General features: G+C 35.8%; 1 protein-coding gene across 7 annotated transcripts in view; it reads left to right on the top strand.

The window, feature by feature from the left end:
* The window catches only part of XRCC4 (X-ray repair cross complementing 4), a 332,298-nt gene that overhangs the window by 141,208 nt on the left and 169,153 nt on the right, over positions 1-21,937 (top strand). For all 7 annotated transcript variants that reach the window (XR_004381362.1, XM_032847173.1, XM_032847207.1 and 4 more), the window contains exon 7: positions 18,982-19,129. Coding sequence is in view for 6 of the 7 variants with exons in the window: in XM_032847173.1 (XP_032703064.1) it covers positions 18,982-19,129 (148 nt within the window). In the remaining variant the exon portion in view is untranslated. The remainder of the gene's footprint in view (positions 1-18,981; positions 19,130-21,937) is intronic.

Raw genomic sequence — 21,937 nt, 5'->3', positions numbered from 1 at the left:
GTGTCTGTTGGCCATCTGGATGTCGTCTTTGCAAAAATGTCTGTTCACGCCCTCTGCCCATTTCTTGATTAGATTCTTTGTTCTTTGGGCGTTGAGTTTGATAAGTTCTTTATAGATTTTGGAAACTAGCCCTTTATCTGACATGTCACTTGCAAATATCTTCTCCCATTCTGTCAGTTGTCTTTTGGTTTTGTTGACTGTTTCCTTTGCTGTGTAAAAGCGCTTGATCTTGATGAAGTCCCAATAGTTCATTTTTGCTTGCTTCCTTTGCCTTTGGCGATGTTCCTAGGAAGAAGTTGCTGCGGCTAAGGTCGAAGAGGTTGCTGCCTATGTTCTCAAGGATTTGGATGGATTCCTTTCTCACATTGAGGTCCTTCAGCCATTTTGAGTCTATTTTTGTGTGGGTGGTAAGGAAATGATCCAGTTTCATTTTTCTTCATGTGGCTGTCCAATTTTCCCAACACCATTTGTTGAAGAGACAGTCTTTTTTCCAATGGACATTCTTTTCTGCTTTGTCAAAGATTAGCTGACCATAGAGTTGAGGGTCCATTTCTGGGCTCTCAGTTCTGTCCCATTGATGTATGTGTCTGTTTTTGTGCCAGTACCATACTGTCTTGATGATGACAGCTTTGTAATAGAGCTTAAAGTCTGGAATTGTGATGCCACCAAGTTTGGCTTTCTTTTTCAACATTCTTCTGGCTATTTGGGGTCTTTTCTGGTTCCATATAAATTTTAGGATTATTTTTTCCATTTCTTTGAAAAAAAATTGATGGTATTTTGATAGATACTGCATTAAACATGTAGATTGCTTTAGGTAGCAGACATTTTCACAATATTTGTTCTTCCAATCCATGAATATGGAACATTTTTCCATTTCTTTGTGTCTTCCTCAATTTTTTTCATGAGTAATTTATAGTTTTCTCAGTACAGATTTTTTGCCTCTTTGGTTAGGTTTATTCCTAGGTATGGTATGTTTTGGGGTGCAATTGTAAATGGGATTGACTCCTTAATTTCTCTTTCTTCTGTCTTGTTGTTGGTGTATAAAAATGCAACTGATTTCTGTGCATTGATTTTATATCCTGACACTTCACTGAATTCCTGTACAAGTTCTAGCAGATTTGGAGTGGTGTCTTTTGGGTTTTCCACATAAAGTATCATATCATCTGCAAAGAGTTATAGTTTGACTTCTTCTTTGCTGATTTGGATGCCTTTTATTTCTTTTTGTTGTCTGATTGCTGAGGCTAGGACTTCTATTACTTTGTTGAATAGCAGTGGTGATAATGGACATCTTTGCCATGTTCCTGACCTTAGCGGAAAAGCTCTCAGTTTTTCTCCATTGAGAATGATATTTGTGGTGGCTTTTTCATAGATGGCTTTGATGATATTGAGGTATTTATCCTCCATCCCTACACTGTGAAGAGTTTTGATCAAGAAAGGATGCTGTACTTTGTCAGCATCTATTGAGAGTATCATATGGTTCTTGTTCTTTCTTTTATTAATGTGTTGTATCACATGGATTGATTTGCGGATGTTGAACCAACCTTGCAGCCCTGGAATAAATCCCACTTGGTCATGGTGAATAATCCTTTATGTACTGTTGGATCCTATTGACTAATATTTTGGTGAGAATTTTCACATTTGTGTTCATTAAGGATATTGGTCTGTAATTCTCTTTTTTGATGGAGTCTTTGTCTGGTTTTGGGGTCAAGATAATGCTGGCCTCATAAAATGAGTTTGGAAGTTTTCCTTCCACTTCTATTTTTTTGGAACAATTTCAGGAGAATAGGTATTAATTCTTCTTTAAATGTCTGGTAGAGGGGTGTCTGGGTGGCTCAGTGGGTTAAGCCTCTGACTTTGGCTCGGGTCATGATCTCAGGGTCCTGGAATCGAGCCCCACATCCTGCTCTCTGCACAGAAGGGATCCTGCCCCCCCCACCCCCCGTCGCCTGCCTCTCTGCCTACTTGTGATCTCTCTCTCTGTCAAATAAATAAATAAAAAATCTTAAAAAAAAAAAAAATAAATGTTTGGTAGAATTTCCCTGGGAAGCCATCTGGCCCTGGGCTCTTGTTTGTTGGAAGATTTTTGATGACTGCTTCAATCCCCTTACTGGATATGGGTCTGTTCAGGTTTTCTCTTTCTTCCTGGTTCAGTTTTGGTACTTTATACCTCTCTAGGAATGCATCCATTTCTTCCATATTGTCAAATTTGCTGGCGTATCATTGCTCATAATATGTTCTTAAAATTGTTTGTATTTCTTTGGTATTGGTGGTTGTGATCTCTCCTCTTTCATTCATGATTTTATTAATTTGGGTCCTTTGTCTTTTCTTTTTGATAAGTTTGGCCAGGGGTTTATCAATCTTATTAATTCTTTCAAAGAACTAGCTCCCAGTTTTGTTGATTTATTCTACTGTTCTTTTGGTTTCCGTTTAATTGATTTCTGCTCTGATCTTTATGAATTCTCTCCTCCTACTGGGTTTAGGCTTTCTTGGCTGTTCTTTCTCCAGCTCCTTTAGGTGTAGGGTTAGGTTGTGTATTTGAGACCTTTCTTGTTTCTTGAGAAAGGCTTGTATCGCTATATACTTTCCGCTTAGGACCCCCTTTGCCATGTCCCACAGATTTTGAACCATTGTGTTTTCATTATCATTTGTTTCCATGAATTTTTCCTTTATTCTTCTTTAATTTCCTGGTTAACCCATTCATTCTTTAGTAGGATGCTCTTTAGCCTCCATGTATTTGAGTTCTTTCCAACTTTCCTCTTGTGATTAAGTTCTAGCTTCAGAGCATTATGGTCTGAAAATATGCAGAGAATGATCCCAGTATTTTCGTACCAGTTGAGGCCTGATTTGTGACCCAGGATGTGATCTATTCTGGAGAATGTCCATGTGCACTAGAGAAGAATGTGTATTCTGTTGCTTTGGGATGGAATGTTCTGAATAGATCTATGATTTCCATCTGGTCCTAGTGTCATTTAAGACCTTTATTTCCTTGATCTTTTGAATGGATGATCTGTCTGTTTCAGTATGGGGGGTGTTAAAGTCCCCTACTGTTATTGTATTATTGTTGATGTGTTTCTTTGCTTTTGTTATTAATTGGCTTATATAATTGGCTTATATAATTGGCTGCTTCCATGTTAGGGGCATAGATATTTAAAATTGTTAGATCTTCTTGCTGGACAGACCCTTTAAGTATGATATAGTGTCCTTCCTCATCTCTTAGTATATTTTTTGGCTTAAAATCTAATTTACCTGATATAAGAATTGCCACCCCAGCTTTCTTTTTGATGTCCGTTAGCATGGTAAATTGTTTTCCACACCCCCTCCCCCCCACTTTAAATCTGGAGGTGTCTTTGTGTTTAAAATGAGTTTCTTGTAGACAGCACATGAATGGGTTTTGGGATTGTTTTTTTTTTTTTGTTTTGTTTTGTTTTGTTTTGTTTTTTTAATTTATTTGAGAGACAGAGATCACAAGCAGGCAGAGAGGCAGGCAGAGAAAGAGAGAAGGGGAAGCAGGCTCCCCGCTGAGCAGAGAGCCCGATGTGGGGATCAATCCCGGATCCTGAGATCATGACCTGATCCAAAGGCAGAGGCTTTAACCCACTGAGCCACCCAGGCACTCCTGGGTTTTGGTTTTTCATCCATTATGATCCCCTGTGTCTTTTGATTGGGGCATTTAGCCCATTTACATTCAGGGTAACTATTGAAAGATATGAATTTAGTGCCATTTTATTTCCTGTAAGATGACTATTAACTGTATATTGTCTCTGCTCCTTTCTGGTCTGTTACTTTTAGGCTCTATCTTTGCTTAGAGGACCCCTTTCAGTATTTCTTGTAGAGCTTGTTTGGTGTTTGCAAATTCTTTCAGTTTTTGTTTGTCCTGGAAGCTTTTTATCTCTCCTTCTATTTTCAATGATAGGTTAGCTGGATATAGCATTCTTGGCTGCATGTTTTTCTCATTTAGTGCTCTTAATATATCATGCCAGTTCTTTCTGGCCTACCAGGTCTCCGTGGATAAGTCTGCTGCCAATCTAATATTTTTACCATTGTATGTTACAGACTTCTTCTCCCGGGCTGCTTTCAGGATTTTCTCTTTGTCACTAAGTCTTGTCAATTTTGCTATTAGATGACGGGGTGTGGACTTATTCTTACTGATTTTGAGGCGGGTTCTCTGAGCCTCCTGGATTTTGATCCTTGTTCCCTTTCCATATTAGGGAAATTCTCCACTATATCTTCTGCCCCCTCTCTTTCTTCTTCTTCTGAAATCCCAATTATTCTAATATTGTTTCATCTTATGGTATCACTTATCTCTTGAATTCTCCTCTCATGTTCCAGTAGTTGTTTGTCTCTTTTCAGCTCAGCTTCTTTATTCTCTGTCATTTGGTGTTCTATCTCACTAATTCTCTCTTCTGCCTCATTTATCCTAGTAGTAAGAGCCTCCTTTTTTTAAAAATTGTACCTCATTAATAGCTTTTTTTTATTTCAACTTGGTAAGATTTTAGTTCTTTTATTTCTCCAGAAAGAGCTTTTTTTTCTCCAAACAGGGTTTCTCGAATCTTCCATGCCTTTTTTGAGCCCAGCTAGCACCTTGAGAATCGTCATTCTGAATTTAGATCTGACATTTTACTAATGTCTGTATTGATTAGGTCCCTAGCCTTCGTACTGCTTGTTGTTGTTGGTTTTTTGTTTTTTTGTTTTTTTTTGTGGTGAGTTTTTCTGCATTGTCATTATATCCGGATTAGAATATACGAATGAATGAATAAAATACTAAAAGTGTGGCAATGACCCCAGAAAAATGTACATTAACCAATTCAGAAGAGACCCCAAATCGAGGGGGTCTAAAAGGGTCCCCCCTTTTAAATTTTTTAAAAATTTAAAAAAAATTTTTAATTAAAAATATATATATATTAGACTGTAGAGTAGAACAGAGCCACCCACTTGATTTTGGGTGTATTTTGGTCTCTTAGAAGAAATTACCAACTACCTCCCAAAATTTTAAAGAAAGAAAAACTTATATATATATATACAAAAATAAGGGCAAACACAATGAAGGGATAGAATATGACTGTAAAGATGAAAATTTTTTTAAAAATTCTAAAAAAGGAATTGATAAGTTGGTTGGAAATAGAAAGAAAAAGGAAGTGGAGGGAATTTGGTCAGGCTGGAGAGTAGAATAAAGCCCTGTGCTAGATTTAGGGTATATTTTGATCTATTAGAAGAAATTGTATCCCAAAATTTTTTAGAAAAAAAAACCCTATGTGTACACAAAAAATAATGTTAGATACAATGAACAATAAAATATGACTATAATAATGAAGGTTTTTAAAAAATTCTTTTTTAGAAAGGTATTGTTAAGATAAACTAGTTAAAAAACTTTAAAAGAGGAAAGAGGATAAGTTTAAAAATTAGAATAAGAAAGAAATAAAATTTAAAAAATTTAATTAACTTGCAGGACTAACGAATCTGGGGAGAAAGCCATTAATTCCACTTTGCTTTCCCCTCCTCCTGCTGTTCTCCTTGGTCAGTGAACTTGGTCTTGGCTGGAAGTTCTTGCTGATCTTCTGGGGGAGGGACCTGATGTAGTGATTCTCAAAAGTCTTTGACCTAGGCGGAATTGTGCCGCCCTTGCCAGGGGCTAGGCTAAATAATCTGCTTGGGTTCACTCTCTGGAGATTTTGTTCCCTGATCGCTTTCCGTAGAGCTCTGGAGGACTGGAATGAAATGGAGGCCTCCCAGTCTCCAGCCTGCAGGAGCCGATGTCTCGAGGCCCCACTCCTCAGTGTGCCCTTGGAGAAAAGCGGTCAATCACTCCCATCTCCCTGGTCGCTGGCCTCACTTCAAGCTCACCTGGCCTGTGACTGAGCATTTCTGTCTCTGGCACACAGTCCCATTTAGAGTCTCCAAACCCAGCTGATTCCTGCTGCGGTGCTCTTTTGGTGGAGGAAGGTGGGTCTCCCTGGATCTGCCACTTGTGGGGTCCCTGCTCAAAGAGTTGTGGTCCAGCTGTGCCACAGATCACAGTTTAAGGTAACCCCGAGCTGAGAACTCACTTCTCCACTCCGTCTCTGTAGTCAACTTCCCCACTCTGATACCTGCGAGCTCTGCCACACTCAGGCACCCCCAATCCTTCTGTCATCCTGCAGGTCCTGAGACCACGCTGTCCCCTCGAGGACTCCACCCCCGCTTAGGCTCCGGAGTGATGTCCCTCAGTGGAGCAGACTTCTAAAAGTTAGGATTTTGTGCTCCATTATTCCACCACTTGCTGGGAGCCAGCCCCTTCCCCTGTGGTCTATCTTCTAGTCACTTCAGATTCACTTCTCCGCATGTCCTACCATTCAGAAAGTGGTTGATTTTCTGTTTCTAGAATTGCTGCTCTTCTTCTCTTCGATCTCCTGTTGGGTTTATAGGTGTTCAGAATGGTTTGATAATTATCTAGCTGAATTCCTGTGATCTGATATTATCTCAGTCTGCTATTCCTCCGCCATCTTAACTCTCCCCTCTGGGCAAGACATTTAATCTAATACTAACTTAGTAAAAGTGACTAAAATGGCCTTAGAGTGCATTTAGTTTTTCTTCTCAAATTCAGATAATATAAGATAATAATTTTTTAAAAGGATAATGAATTACAGAATCAGGGCTCTTTGTTTGAGTCTCTTTGATGTCCAATGTGTACATTAGATTTAGGTGTACAGCATAGTGATTTGACCAGTTTATTCACTGTGCTATGCTCACCACTAGTGTAGCTATCATCTGTCCCCATACATTCTTTTACAGTATCATTGATTATATTCCATACACTGTACTTTTTATTCTTGTGACTTATTCATTCCTTAACTGGAAGCGTGTATCTTCCTCTCCCCTTCACCCGTTTTGCCTGACCCCCACCCACCTCCCCGCTGGCAAGTCTTCTCTGTATCTAGGTTTGATTTTGCTTTTTGTTTATTCATTTGTTGTTGTTGTTGTTTAGATTCCACTTATGAGTGGAATTCTGTGGTATTTGTCTTTCTCTGAGTTACTTCACTTAGCATAACATCCTTCAGGTCCATCCATGTTGTCCCAAGTGGCACAAATTCATCCTTTTTTATGGCTGTGTAATAATTCTGTTACACACATACACACACACACCCCACATTTTCCTTATTCATTTGTCTGTAGGTGGACTCTTAGGTTACCTCCATATATTGGCTGTTGGCGATAATGGTGCAATAAACATAAGGATACATGTATCTTTTATAATTAATGTTTTCATTTTTGGGGGGTGAATACCCAGTAGTGGAATTATTAGATTGTGTGGAGTTTCTATTTTCATTTTTTTGAAGAGCCTCTATATTGTTTTCCACAGTGGCTACACCAACTTACATTCCCACTAGCAGTGCACAAAAGTTCCTTTTTCTCCACGTTCATGCTGATACTTGCTATTTCTTGTCATTTGATTTTAGCCATTCTAACAGGTGTGAGGTGATACCTCACTGTGGTTTTGATTTGCATTTCCCTGATGATAAATGATGTTGAGCATCTTTTCATGTGTCTGTTGGCCATCTTTATGTCCTTGGGAAAATATCTGTTCAGGTCTTCTGCCCATTTTAAAATTAGATTGTTTGGGTTTTTTTGGTGTTGAGTTGTGTAAGTTGTTTATATATTTTGGATATTAACCCCTTTATTGGATATATCATTTGTGAATATTTTCTGCTATTCAGTAGGTTGTCTTTGTTTTATTGATGGTTTCCTTTGCTGTGCAAAAGCTTTTATGTTGTTTTAGTCCAAATAGTCTATTTTTGCTTTTGTTTTCTAGCCTTAGAAGATGTATGTAGAAAAATGTTGCTACAACTGATGTCAGAGAAATTACTGCCTGTGTTCTCTTCTAAGATTTTTGTGCTTTCAGATCTCACATCTAGGTCTTTAATCTATTTTGAGTTTATTTTTGTGTATGGTGTTAAAAAGTGGTCCGGTTTCACTCTTCTACATGTAGCTATCCAGTTTTCCCTGCACCATTTATTTCAGGGCATTTTTTGTACCCAAAGTAACTATTTGGTCTCACTTCTCCACACCTAGTTTTATAGATTACAATAAAAACTCACACAGAATTGCTTATAGTCATTTTGTCAGGGATTAATGGTCATGTGTAGGATCCTTCTGCAGTATTTTATTAACTCCGTATAAACATTAACTTAGTTATTTGACTGTTTGGCAGGGGATTTTTTTTTTTTTTTCAGTCCTTAGTTAAAGTATTGCTTTAATCACGTTTGGTTTGAAGGCTAGTTGGGACCCATCTACAGCATGGATCTTTTTGAAAATCTTTGCACAGTTTTCAAGGGAAGCCTCTGAAATTTAACCTCATATTTGCCTTTTTACAGAACCACTATGAACTGGCTAAATTATATCACAAAGGCATTAACTTTATTATAAAGGAATTTAAGGAAGTGCAAATAGAATACTTTTTCTTAATGTATCAAAGGTATTCTAGAATTTCCTACGATTGAACAGATATTGGCAAAATGAAGTAGAGAAGTACATCAGGTCACATAAACTCAGTCAAATCCTTCTTACCCCTGTTAATCTTTAAAGTGAGGGTCTGTGATTTAGATTAGTGATTCTTATCTACCCATTTTACCATTTAATTATGCAACATTTTATTTTTGCCACTCTCATCCTATTCTTATTTTGACTTGCTAGTTAAACTAGTTGTCTTGTCCTAGTTCTAATCAGTTACCCTGGAGTCATTGTAGATAATATCCTGGTAATACATTATTTAAGACAAAACAAAACTGAAAGATTTCATATATTATTTCTGTAAAACAGGTTTATATTTCATTCGTTGTCTTATTTTTTTTCCAAAATTCTTACCAGTTCAAGGAAATCCTAAACTCTGTAAAAAGTCTAGGTTTTATTAAAAGTTGACCCAAATAAAAAAAAATGAAAATTTCAAAACCTTTCAATCTCTATGAAGAAAATGCCAAAAAATGCCATCCATTGATGGAAAACCATACCTGACTCATGTACAACAATGAAAGCTTTATGTTGAGTCCAAACATTTCATGACATAGGTCACAGGCAGAGGCCACTTTACAAAGCTGGTGAAAGCTGAAAAATTGTAGTTTTGTTTTCTGAAGACTCATTAACCATTAAAATTGCTTTCCAGTGTTTGTTATTTTTAACTACAAAATGATATAGATTGAAGGCTAATGTTGTTCTTTCATAAACTGCTTTTCCTCACTGATACTTTTCTTAATGTTAACTGGTCTGGCAGCAGCAAGCATAGCTAATCAGTGGTATAGGGTTTTATATAGATTTGAAATAATTTTTAAGAAGTTTTTTGTTAACATTGTTAGTATTTAAGCATTCGTATGAATCAACTAATATTTATTGATGGGTTACAATGTGTTTAGAGATCAAACTAGTCTGTCTTGTACCAATAGTGAATAAGACTTATGCAGCCCCTGCCTTCATGGAGCTTATAAATATTAAATAAATTATTACAGTATGATGAAATCTAAGGATGTTGTGGAGCCATATAAAGGACTATTAAATAGGTCACAGTGTAGTTTCAATTTAGAAATGCTATTTGAGGGGCATCTGGGTGGCTTCAGTCTGTTAAGCGTCTGCCTTCAGCTCAGGTCCTGATCCCAGGGTCTGGGATTGAGCCCCATGTCGGTCTCCCTGCTCAAGTGGGGAGCTTTTTTCTCCCTCTGTTTCTGCTCCTCCCCACCAACTCGTGTGCTCGCTCTCTTGCTCTGCTCTCTCTCTCTCAAATAAATTTTTAAAAATCTTTAAAAAGAAAAGAAGTGCTGTTTGAGTTCACTCCTAAGGATCCTAATATTTAATTTTAAAATGCAGTCTTTTCTTGTCAGTTCACTCAGAGTGAGCTGGCCTTTTAATTTTCTCTTTTGGGAAATCTTCAGAGCCATCTGATACTGATGATTATCCTTTCAAAAGGAATATCCTTATGAAGAAAAATAAGATAAGAAATCAAATTATAACTAGTACTTAATAATGGAAAGGAAATATTGAAGCTTCTCAGGTTAACTTGGAAAAAAATAAAAGGTTGGACATTTGCACCTACTTTAGAACTTTCAAATTAGTTCCTTTATAATTGCTTATGTGTCTTAAGATTTTTTTTGCAAATAGTAGTGTCCTTCTGCTCTACTCAGCTATAAACTTTTTGAATACCTGGTGGTGGTGTCTTCCAGGTAGTCCTTGACACATAGAAAACAATTAATATGTGTTGAATAAGTGAAAGAATGAATGAATAAATCCTGAAGATTTAAAGTATTGAATTCATTTGGTATTAAATTTTTTAAAAGTATTTTTTAAAATAACATTGCTGTATAGGTGCAGAATAATACTTAATAGGTTCAAATTAATTTTTCTTAAGTGCTGTGAATACTTTAAAGTCTGTACTTTATCTTTAGTGGTCTACCCTGCCTCTGACATTGAGAGTATTGGATTTCCAAAGACGACCTCTTAAGTTACCCTAATGTCAGTAGGTATTTGTCATTAAGTTTCACTTCCAGCTGTGCTGGCTAAAAGAAGAGCCTCACTTTTGGCAAAGTATATGTATATGTATATATGAATGTGAATACACACACAGACACACACACACACTCTCTCTTTCTCTCTCTCTCTCTCAAGTGTTTAGTGTGATGTTACTTATCAGTTTACTTGGTGATTGCTGATTAATAAGTTAAACCATTGACCTTTTGTGCAAGGTGGTCATCATTTATTCAGATTAGATTGTGAAAACTGGGTAGCAGCTGATTACAGATTTGAAAAAGGTCTCTTTGATGAACGGTGAGGGAAAATAATGTTTGCTTGTTTGCTCAGATTAGAAATTTCCTACCTCCAGATATCCCACTTTAAGATACTACTCACTGAAGTATGGTGTGACCTACCTTATCTTAGCTTTTTTTTTTTTCTTCTTCAGCTTATCTTTATACCTGTCAGTAAGACAAACTACAGAACATGAAGGAGCCCAAGTCATTGGTTTGTTGTTTTCCCTGGTGAAAGAAATAGTGTTTTTTTTTTTTTTTCTTTGAATTTTCGGATTTACTTAGGGTAGCATCTTAAGGTTTGCATTTTGGGTTTTCCTCTCTATATTTTATATCTTTTGAAATAAAAAAGAATGACATTAAATATAAACACTTCATAAAATATTTGTGAAATCAATAAATGAATAAAAAGGTGAAAAACAGCCATGGCAGATGGACTACTGTACATTCATAACACATAATAGTTTCATGAAAGTTGAGTTATTTTGAGTTTAGAAAACCCTGAAGTCATCTTACTTGGAGTTAGTTTTTTTTTTTTTTTTTTTTTTTTTTTTTAGTTGTTTTACTTTTATGTCTCTTTTAAGCTGTAGATGGTAGCCTGAATGTTCTTCAAATTAATCTAAATTCATCTCAGCTTGATCTTTTATAGGGATATATACACTTTGTTAATAATACTTACATGCTGAAATCAAATATTTCTGACACCATGATTTAGAAAACATTTTGTCTCATTTAATCATGGCAGATACCATGGTTAAAATACGTTTCTCATCTTTGGAACTTAAATTCTGTAGTATGTCCAGGGTAAATGGCAGAACTAGAGATCCAGACCCAGGTCTTCTGATTCTTCTTTTCTCTACACCTCATTTAGAAGGCCATAAGTAAATAAGTTTTGGTTAAAAAAAAAATTAAATATACATTTGAAAAAAGTTCAAGTCTTCCTATTTCTCATTATAACACTATTGGGTTATATTAGGGATATATCAAAGTATAGAGCATAGCTTCTAGCTGTAGGGTGTTCATAGTCCTTGATCTAATTGAGGAAAAAAGAGATATACATAAAAAGAGAATAACAAAATAAGACCGTATGCGTGAAGTGAGTGGTTCAGACTGTAAACCTTGCAGAGAAAGGAGAGATTGCTGTGGATTGGAACTACTAGGGGTGACTGCAATGACCGAAGTGGGTCTCGTTGGAAGGGAGCACTTAGTTGAGCCAATAATTTACCAGGTAGTAAACTCATGGGATTTATGCAGATTGCTGGCAGTTTTGCCAACAGTGTCATTTTGTCTGGATATTGAGACATTGAGGGTACGCAGGGAAGCCAGCACTGCCTCTCATGTCTGAAATACGACTGCCAAACTCCTGCAGTTCTTCTGTCAGATGAGAAGAAGTGTGGCTTTCTGTGGAGCCACCTTTCACAATAACAAGGCTTGTGTAAAGATTCCCCATTTTCTAGGTTCAGTGAACCTAATGAGAACTTGAAATTTATCCCACAGCTCTGCCCATCAGTGTTTCAGCTGTTGTTAAGTTCATTGGCAATAGTTTTTTCTTCTCTTTTGTTTTCTTTAAACAAAAAAATTCTGGAAATGGTGAAAGACACATTGTCATGTCAGAGACTGATACTAATAGTAAAAACTGAGAATTCTGGAGGTGAAATCTCAGGAAAAAAAATAAAACCCGGTCAATATTGAATTCATAGTCTTCTGGCTAGATTTGAAAGGTTGCTAATTTATTAGCATAGTAAATATGCTAATTTATTTAGCGTATCTCTCTTTTTCCCTCTCCCTTCTTCCTTGCTGCCCATTCTTATCCAGTCATTTTCTATATCTTTCTCTCATGAATGCTATTCCAGCTAGGCCACACTACTTCTCATTATCCTTTGAACATTTGCCATTCTTTTCCAACTCTTTTCATATTCTTTCTCATATGAAAAATGAGTATGTACAACTGGGTAATCTTAATATGAATTGATTTTTTTTTCCTTAAAAATGGGATGTAGTACTTGAAAGTGAAAACTTTGGTTGTTGCCCTTAAAAATATGCAAGATTATAAATAATAGACAATTTGGAAGTCCCATGTTTGACTTCATAGATACAGATAGAGGTATAGATTGACTTTAGATCCCTTCTGTTGAATATAAAATGGATTTGCTTGTTTGGAGACCCTGCATCATTTTTCACGGGATCCAATATCAGAATAGAAATAAAATATCCAGCATAAGACCAAATGAAATAAGACCAAACATTAGCACAAATAAAGGTTAGAGGTAGGAGGGGTGGAAATTTAAGGACTGCTTGAGATGAGCAATTTAATACTCAGGTACCAGGTATGGGACTTGTGCCTCTTTTTCCTGTTTTCTGGCATTGAGGGGTGGAGAGGAAAGGATAGAGTAGAACCTTTTCCTTTTTATTAAAGTCTATATAAATATTACCAAAATTTGCTTTTAAAGGAATTTATGAATTAAGAGAATCTATTATTATACAATTTGCTACTACATGTATGTAATAAACTGAAAGAAAAACTGTTTCCCACAGTACAAAGACAAACCAAAAAAGATATATTTAATTTAAACAGTAATTAGCTTATATGCTAGTCCTTTTTCCTCATAACAACATTACAAAGAGGCTACCCTATAATTATGAAGAGAAAGGAATACAAATGGTACAGTGAGCTGACCTGAAATATTTGGTTATACACAACTTTTAGGTTCTTTGTGGTAAATAATGGTAGATACCAAGAAGCTAGAATGAGAAGGATAATAATAACAAATTACCAGATTAGGGTTTCCCCCACACACAATTATCAAATTAATATTTACTAATAAGTAAGTACAAACTAATTCATAAACCTGTTCTGTAAACTTGAAGAAATTCTAGCCATCTGTCTTTTTAGGTAGTTCAGTCACATAAAAAGTTCACTTTTGGCAAATAAAAAGATTCCTGAGGCAGAAGTGATGATTCTTCCTGACATCAGGCCACCAATTGTCTGGAGTTCATGACTGGATACAAAATTTAGCACAAGGTATCATCTCCAAGATTAAACAGACCTCAGTGGATTATAGCCTGTTTGTAAAATGGTGGAGAGTATCTCTAAAATATTTTAGTCAATTTGTATATCTGGAATACATTTAATTTCCACTTATGAGATCCCATATGCAATATTCATCATATCATGCTTGTTTTCATGCCATGTGTTTACTAAGAGATACACATTTTTGTCATTCACTGTAGTAATTAATAAATTATCTATTATTCATTGATATATAAATAACAAAAGTGCTTTTAGTAGCCCCCTCAAGAGTATGGACTTTGGGGCACCTGGGTGGCTCAGTGGGTTAAAGCCTCTGCGCTCGGATCAGGTCATGATCCCAGGGTCCTGGGATCGATCCCCATGTTGGGCTCTCTGCTCCGCAGGGAGCCTCTTCCTCCTCTCTCTCTGCCTGCCTCTCTGACTACTTGTGATCTCTATCAAATAAATAAGTTAAAAAAAGAAGTATGGACATTATTTTTAGAATCTCAACAATCTGCTCCTGGGCTGTGCATTTTTAAAAAATTCTTTATGTAAGTTCAATTCAGTTAATACATAGTGTATTATTAGTTTCAGGGGTAGAATTTTGTGATTCATGAGTTGCATATAACACCCAGTTCTCATTACATTAAGTGCCCTTCTTCGTGCCCGGCATCCAGTCACCCTGTTCCCCATTTATTTCCCCTCTAGCAACTGTCACATTGTTTCCTAGAGTTAGAGTGTCTTACGGTTTGTCTCCCTCTCTTTCATCTTATTTTATTTTTCCTTTCCTTCCCCCAATGTTCATCTGTTTTGTTTCTTAAATTCCACATATGCGTGAGATCATATGATAATTGTCTTTTCTGGTTGACTTATTTCACATAGCATAATACCTTCTAGTTCCATCCATGTTGTTACAAATAGCAAGATTCCAGTTGATGACTGAGTAATATTCCTGTGTGTGTGTGTGTGTGTGTGTGTGTGTGTGTGTGTGTGTGTATTATATCTTCTTTATCTGTTCATCTGTTGTTGGGCATCTGGGCTCTTCCCATATCTTGGCTATTTTGGACATTGCTTCTATAAACACTGGGGTGTATGTGCCCCTCTGAATTATGATTTTTGTATCCTTTGAATAAATACCAGTAGTGCAGTTGTTGGGTCATAGGTTAGTTCTATTTTTAACTTTTTGAGGGACCTCCATACTGTTTTCCAGAGTGGCTGCACCAGCTTGCATTCCCACTAACAGTGTAAGAGGGTTCCCCTTTCTCCACATCCTTGCCAACATCTGTTGTTTCCTATGTTAATTTTAACCATTCTGACTGATGTAAGGTGGTATCTCATTGTGGGTTTGATATGTATTTTCCTGATGCTCAGTGATGTTGAGCAAAATTTTCATTTGTCTGTTGGCCATTTGTATGTTTTCTTTGGAGAAATATCTGTTCATGTCTTCTGTCTCTTGACTGGATTATTTGTTCTTTGGGTGTTGAGTTTGATAAATTCTTTATGGATTTTGGATACTAGCCCTTTCTCTGATAAGACATTTGCAAATATCTTCTCCCATTTTGTACATTGTCTTTTGATTTTGTTGATTGTTTCCTTTGCTGTGCAGAATCTCTTTATCTGTGTGAAGTCCACGTAGTTCATTTTTGCCTTTGTTTCCTTTGTCTTTGGAGACGTGTCTAGCAAGAAGTTTCTGCGGCCGAGGTCAAAGAGGTTGCTGCCTTTGTTCTCCTCAAGAATTTTGATGGATTCCTTTCTCACAATTAGATCTTTCATCCATTTTGAGTTTATTTTTGTGTATGGTGTAAGAAAGTAGTACAGTTTCATTCTTCTACATGTGGCTGTCCAATTTTCTCAACACCAGTTATTGAAGAGACTGGTTTTTTTCCATTGGGTATTCTTTACTCCTTTGCCTAAGATTAGTTGAATATAAGCACTTGACAAAATATAGCATCCTTTCTTGATAAAAACCCTCTATCATGTAGGGATGGAGGGAACATACCTCAACATTGTAAAAGCCATGTGTGAGAGACCCACAGCAAACATCATCTTCAATGGAGAAGAACTGAGATCTTTTCCACTAAGATCAGGAACATGACAGGGATGTTCATTCTTACCAGTGTTGTTCAGTATAGTACTGGAAGTTCTAGCCTCAGCAATCAAATAAAAAGAAATAAAAGGCATCCAAATCGGCAAAGAACAAGTCAAACTTTCAGTCTTTGCAGATGACATGATACTCTATATAGAAAGCCCAAAAGACACCACTAAAAAATTGCCAGACCTGGTAACAGGAGTTCAGCAAAGTCACAGGATGTAAAATCAACATACAGAAGTCAGTTGCATTTCTGTAGACTAGTAATGAAGCAGAAAAAAGGGAAATCAAGGGATTGATTTCCATTTATAATTATGCCAAAAGCCATAAGATACCTAGAAGTAAACCTAACCAAAGAGGAAAAGCATCTCTGAAAACTGTAGAACACTTGTGAAAGAAATTGAGGAAGACACAAAGAAATGGAAAAACATTCCATGCTCATGGTTTAGAAGAACAAATATTGTTAAAATGTCTGTGCTAACTGAACATAATAAAAAAAAAATGTCTATGCTATCCAGAGCAATCTACACATTCATTGCAATCCCTATCAAAATATCATTTTGATAGCATTTTTCACAGAGCTGGAACAAACAAGCCTAAATTTTGTATGAAACTAAAAAAGACCCCAAATAGCCAAAGGAATGTTAAAAAAGGAGATCAAAGCTGGAGGCATCACAATTCTGGACTTAAAGCTGTGATCATCAAGACAGTATGGTACTGGCACAAAAACAGACACGTATATCAATGGAACAGAATAGAGAACCCATAAAGGACCTTCAACTCAATGGGTTGTGCATTTTTGAGTAGGTGTTAGCAGCTACTAAGTGAGCTAGGTTCTCACCCTGATGAACAACATACATTTAATTGCATTGTATTTTAAAGTAAATTCTAAACCTTATAAGAAATAGTATAACCACATTCCATATAAAACATGTTTTTGGGTGCCAATATATTAAGTCATTATTCGGAGTTTTGAAATGAATGGTAGAACTTTTTGATAATTTCATTTTTTAAAATTTTACCTTAACATTTTAATTTAAATAAATTTAACATTATTACCTCCTAGATGTCCAACATAACATTAAATGCATTTTTTTCTGAAATGTCTTATAACTCTGACATTCTTACTAGCTTTGTTAATAGGCAAGCCTGAACTTTGTTAATTGCTTATGTGACTGAGTAAATCCTGGATGAGAGCAGACTGGGGAAAAAGATCAGGAAACCAGAGTTATTTTCCATAGTAATCTCATGGCTTAATAAAATTAGGGAAGTTGTTCAGCTTTAATGTGTTCAGAGAAACTTCCTTTGTTATCTATCCTCCTCTACTCCTAAAATAGTAATAGCTAGTAAAATAATATATGAGAAATGTGGTAGAACTCATGTGCCCTAATGACTTAAGTAGCTTTGGAAAGTAAAATATCATTTGATCGGTATTGAGTTAATATATGATCAAGGAATACTTTATCCACTAAGGAGACTTATTTTTTACTTGTCATATGATAAAATATCAAGTCAAACTCTGTGTGATTTGGTCAAATCATTAATCTCTCTAAAGCCTTGGTTTCTTCATAAGTAAAACGAAGGTAATAGTAATAAAATAATATAATAAAGTGATATGTGTAAAACTCATAGCAAAATGTCTACCACGTATATTCTCAAAAATAGTAGCCATTTTAAGGGGGGGAGGGAAGGCATCCAAAGAAGACTTTGAAGAGAGTGATCAACAGTGTCCAAGTGATCTCCAGTCACTCAGAAGCAAGTTAGAATTCAAAATACAGGCTTATCTTCTAAGATGTGGTGTATGTATGCCTGATAAACCACTCATTCTGCAGAATTGCACACTAAAAATAATAGATCCTATGGGGGAAAGAATTAAGGTTTAGGCAGACCACTCAAAATCTGTGCAGCTTTATATTGTTGTTGTCAGTTCTCTAGTTACAATCCTAATGAAAATATTAACTCCTGTAACTCCTAGCAACATTTGCACCCAACATCACAGTCAGCTAACCATTTGCATCACGTTTCCTCTCGGATGGAGTAGGTGGCAGTTACTGAATGCACTTGATTCTAATAATTTCATGAACGTTAAACATCTGATTCAAGCTACAGGGAGAAATGTATTCACAGCTTTCTGTAACAGAAAGCTTAACTGTTGAAAAGTATAGGGTTCTTGACTCTACTAAACCAACTCCTATTTGTGCTAAAGGAATTGACTTGTACAGAATTTTTGCCACTCATTTCCAGCTTTTTAGGACTTCATACATTGTTAAGGCTTTCTCATTAATTGGGATGAAAGCTTGCCCCTGATACCTTCAAATGTTAACATGCTAGACAAAACTCATATGAACCAGCAAGACATCCAAAGTCCAAATTATATTGGTATTGTTCATTGTTTACCAATGGCAAAGGAGGTCTTTTATATAAATACCTATTTATATATGTATACTATGTATTAGATGAAAGAATTCTGAACTCTTCTTAAGCTCTTTGGAACTAAGTTGTTTATAGAGAATAAAAGAAATATAAATAAAACATGTTTCTCTTGTTGATTCTGTTTCATGTATATCAAACACTTTTAGGGGTAGTTTAATGACTAAGTCATAGTAGAGACATCTGTTAGTGTTTTCTTAGATTTTTCCTGTGCTTATTCTCTGCAGTTGGCTGAAAAGTCTATGAAATTATCTCCGGCTCACTAGCAGAAGTCCCCATTCCTGTTAAAAGTTACTGTTTAGTATCAATTTGATTTATCCTATTCCTGTAGCAGTATCTGTACTCCCCCTTCCTCAACAAACACCTTTCAGCCGTGCCTCTAAGGCATTTCTATCTAATTCTAGCATTGAAAGATCAAACTGTGCCTTTGATGTGTTTGGGAGGGTTTTGCGCAAGATAGGCAGAGACCATTTTGATCAAATTATTCCATGTGTATAATACACTTTATGCTTTACATTGGTATTAAAGTATTGTAATCTAACTGGTCCACTTTGCCAAATGTTCATGAATTTAAAAAAAAATAGTTATGCTATATTTTAAGAGTGTCACTTCATATCAGTGCAGCAAGTTCTTGCTTACAAATTATGTGCATAATTTTGTTGGGTCACACTGATTATGTCATTTTATTTTAGCTGCATTAAGAGGAGATGATTCCCTTGTTTCAAGTCCTGATGTCACGGATATTGCACCAAGTAGAAAGAGGCGGCAGCAGATGCAGAAGAATCTTGGGACAGAACCTAAAATGGCTTCTCAGGTACCTGGGCCTCAAGAAGAGGAAAAGTAAGTCATTTTATTTTTTGCCAAATGATGAAATATCTTTAAAAAAAATCCAATATCTGATCTCAAAAATTATATTTTTATTTCTAAGTTTACTTAAGGCTATTTTTAAAGAATAAAAATTGTGACTTAGAAAGTATAAAATGTTCAAATCAATATATTTTCTCTGGTATTTGGTTAGTTCCTATTAACATTTAAAGCAAAAGCGCTAAAAATATATGCAAAATGTTTTTTTCTTGTGGTTTTTATAGATTAATTAGAAATGGCATGTAGATACTAAAAATATTAGAATCCAGCTTGTGTTCAGTAAAGTGTTTCAATCTAATTTACTGCTTTAAACAGACCCATATAGCATTTGAATGAGCTACTTGATTTGGTTATGCTTAGAAATTTCTCAAGTGAAAAGTCTCTTTCTAGTCATCTATTTCTTTCTATTAAATTTTGGAGTTACATGCTTTATTCTTAAGAGTTTTTCACTCTTTCATTCACATACCCTCCTTTGATCTGCATCCCAATTTATTTGTAATGAGCTGAGGACTTGGGATAATTAACATTTTATTGTAGTGAAATAGTCAGCATTTATAAAGAATAAGTATCAGTTGAATCCAAAATGAATGTGCACATCATTTGTATGTTTGGATATATGTATATGTCCCCTTAGAATTTATTTATTTTCCTTTTTAAAAAAAAAGATGTATTTCTTTATTTGAGAGAGAGAGAATGGGAGAGAGTGAGAGAGAAAGAGAGCATGAGGGGGGAGGATCAGAGGAAGAAGCAGACTCCCTGCTGAGCAGGGAGCCCAGTGTGGGACTGTATCCTGGGACTCCATGATCATGACACCCGAGCCAAAGGCAGTCGCCCAACCAACCGAGCTACCCAGGTGCCCCTTTATTTTTTTCTCTAAACTTTTTATTAACTAACTTTTTATTAACTCAGCGAATAGTTATTAAACAATAACCTTATGACAAATGATATTACAGATTAGTGGTTTCACAGTATGGAATAAGGACCCCTGGGGTATCCATAAGCTCATCCCTTCTTCAATTTCATAACTGGGTGGAATATATTTCATATATTGCAATTAAAATAACATGTCAGATCTGTTGAATGGAAGGACTTTTCATTTAAGCCAGCAAAGAAATAGATATGCAAAAGTGTAAAAGATTATTCTCACAGGAGTTTCTTCTTGGGAAATATAATCATCTTTCATAAAGAATATGATATTCGTGTTATCATATACCGGGTTTATTGTTATTTTTAAATGAATTAATAAATATATAAAAATTTTCCGGGTTTTACTTTGAATATGATACAGTCCACATAAACAAAAGGCTTTTGAGGTCCTTAAGAACTTTAAAAGTGTAAAGACATCCTGAGAGCCAAAAGTTTTAGACAGTGAGGATGCCAGGACAGGCACAGTCCAAGCCTTCAGGAAATCCAGAGCCTGACAGGAGGGAATTTTCAAGTTTCTCATTTAAAAATAAGCGTTGTAGGGGTGCCTGGGTGGCTAAGTGGGTTAAGCCGCTGCCTTCTGCTTGGGTCATGATCCCAGGGTTCTGGGATCAAGTCCCACATCAGGCTCTCTGCTCAGCAGGGAGCCTGCTCCCCCCCCAACCCTGCCTGCCTCTTTGCCTACTTGTGATCTCTGTCTGTCAAATAAATAAATAAAATCTTTAAAAAAAATAAGCATTGTACAGTTAAGAGTGGAATTCGTTTGTTTGTTTATTTATCATTGGGTTTTTATTCTCTCCACAATTGGCCTGATCTGTTGGTACTTGAAAATGCCTTTATGTTTTTTTGCCCTTATATCCTCAGACAATACATATAAAAACCCAATGTGTACTAAACTCTTACTGATTTGTACTTATCATCTGAATGTATTTATTAGCTCATAAACTTCTGGCTTCATAGAGTTTAAAGGTATTGCATTCTCTCTTTTAAATAATGAACCAAAAATATTTCCAATTTGCAAATATTAGAGCAGCCAGGCCATTCCTGTAGATTATTGTGGGGAAAAATAAAATTATAGTTTAAAGTATTCAGGAAACTCTGTACTTGATTCAGTCAGTCTGTAAGCAAATGAGCAGTGAGAATCACTTGTGTGCCAGACATAAACTGGATGTTGAGGATTCAGGAGAGTAGAAAACAAACCCAGCCCCTGTCCTCATGGAACTTTTGGTTTAATTGTTTTTTCTTATAAAGATTTCAGGTTTGTGTGAAGAATGAAATATATTCATTTTATGTTAGAGAGCTGCACCTTAGGTCTTTTCACTCTGTGTGAATGATACACAAGGTTTTGAGGTTACTAACATTTTCTGATTACACAATATTGCTCGTAACAGGTTTCCAATATGCGCCGTACAGAGATGAAAAAAGTTTAGATCTGAATCAAGACTGAATATTTTGTTTAGACTTTTTAATAAATGCAGTGTGTTTGTTTGCATACTATCTATATGCAATTAATGTTGTGTTCCTTTTCTGTGTTTTGATAATCATGCCAGTACTTATTTTGTATATTTTCCCTACTTTAAAAGTTGATAAAAACTTTGAATTGTCTGTTAATTATATTACTTTGAACCTTTAGGCTCAACTGGCCCTTACAAGAAATGAAAAACATATGCTAGATGTCAGGAAGCATTTTAAAGATGAAAGGAAATTGTTTTGCATTTATCAATCAGATGGAGAATGGTTGATACCCTGCTTTACAATTCCTCTTCCTTTGCCCAAATAAAACAGAAAGAGAAATTATATTTTTTGTTTTTATTTTTGTATACTTTTGAGTTTTGTTTTAGCATTTTGAATACGGAAGGC

Source organism: Lontra canadensis, unplaced genomic scaffold (genome assembly GCF_010015895.1).
Source record: "Lontra canadensis isolate GAN:19392208 unplaced genomic scaffold, GSC_riverotter_1.0 scaffold4, whole genome shotgun sequence".
In the NCBI taxonomy this organism is placed as follows: Eukaryota; Metazoa; Chordata; class Mammalia; order Carnivora; family Mustelidae; genus Lontra; species Lontra canadensis.
This window is presented reverse-complemented; position numbering and strand designations above follow the sequence as displayed.